General features: G+C 56.5%; 1 protein-coding gene across 1 annotated transcript in view; it reads left to right on the top strand.

Moving 5' to 3' along the window:
* The first annotated feature begins 453 nt into the window (after positions 1–453).
* LOC125487001 (nuclear factor 7, brain-like) overlaps positions 454–1,444 on the top strand; it is a 13,657-nt gene continuing 12,666 nt past the window's right edge. Inside the window, exon 1 of the mRNA XM_048616758.1 lies at positions 454–923. Coding sequence (XP_048472715.1) covers positions 513–923 — 411 coding nt within the window. The 5' untranslated portion in view covers positions 454–512. The remainder of the gene's footprint in view (positions 924–1,444) is intronic.

Here is a 1,444-nt window from a genome sequence, read left to right as displayed (position 1 = left end):
CAATGTTTTGGCGTTAACGGCTTTCTGTGACAGGGAGCATTCTTCTTGTCCATTAAGTCAGTCCTGCCATCCCAGGAATCAGTCTGGCAAACAACGGCTGCACTCCCTCCATAGCCAGAACAACCCGCTTCAGATAAGGAGACCAAAACTGCACACCATACTCCAGATGTGTTCTCGCCAAGACCGTGTACAAATGCAGCAAGACACATCCCTGTCCCTGTGCTGGAATCCGCTGCTATGAAGGCCAACATACCATTTGCCTTGGGAGATAGCAAGAACTGCAGATGCTGGAGTCAGAGTCGATACAGTGTGGAGGTGGAGGTGCAGGAATACAGCAGGCCAGGCAGCATCAGAGGAACAGGAAAGTCGACGTGCCTTCAGTAGATGTTATCTGAAGGGAACACCCACTTCTTGGCTGATTCCAAGAACTCTCCTCTTGTACCAACAGCTGAACACTTCCCCTCACTCGCGCTGGGACTGAGGGAGCAGGGAAGGCAGCTTTGCAGGTTGGGATGGCGAGTGCAGACGACTTCGAGAAGGTGAGGTCTCAAGTGACCTGCTCCTGCTGCCGGGACTTCTACCGGGACCCCATGATATTGCAGTGCGGCCACAACTTCTGCCGGGCGTGCGTGGTGAAGCGGTGGGAGGCGGCGGGCGGAGCGGCCAGCTGCCCCCAGTGCAGGGAGACTTTCCCCGAGGACGCCGAGCTCCGCAACAACCGCTTGCTCCACAGCCTGGTCGAAAGCATCCAGAAGCTGAGCGTCACCCCGAGCCAGAGAGGTGGCCGCTGCCGGAGCCACGACGAGAGGATCAACATGTTCTGCCATGACGACCACAAACCGATCTGCATCATCTGCAGCGCGTCCCACGATCACAGGGGTCACGCGGTCGTACCGCTGAAGGACGCGGCCGGGATATGTGAGGTGAGCCAGTGCCTTCCTTGCAACATCCTGGATGCAAACATTTGAGACAACAAGGTGCAAGGCTGGATGAACACAGCAGGCCAAGCAGCATCATAGGAGCAGAGAGGCTGACGTTTCGGGCCTAGACCCTTCATCAGAAAAGGGGGAGGGGAAGGGGGTTTTGAAATAAATAGGGAGAGAGTGGGAGGCGGATAGAAGAGGGATGGAGGAGAGGATAGGTGGAGAAGAAACAAACAGGTCGAAGAGGCGGGGATGGGGCCAGGAAAGGTGAGTGTAGGTAGCGAGAACGCCCTCAACCGTGTCTCCCACATCTCCCGCACCTCATCCCTTACACCCCGTCCACGCAATAAAAACCAAAAAAGAATCCCCCTCGTCCTCACGTACCACCCCACCAACCTCCGGATCCAACGCATCATCCTCCGACACTTCCGCCATCTGCAATCCGACCCCACCACCAAAGACATCTTTCCCTCCCCACCTTTATCTGCTTTCCGGAGGGACAACTCTCTCCGTGACTCCCT

The sequence above is a fragment of the Rhincodon typus genome, chromosome 35 (assembly GCF_021869965.1).
Source record: "Rhincodon typus isolate 14 chromosome 35, sRhiTyp1.1, whole genome shotgun sequence".
Classification (NCBI taxonomy): domain Eukaryota; kingdom Metazoa; phylum Chordata; class Chondrichthyes; order Orectolobiformes; family Rhincodontidae; genus Rhincodon; species Rhincodon typus.
This window is presented reverse-complemented; position numbering and strand designations above follow the sequence as displayed.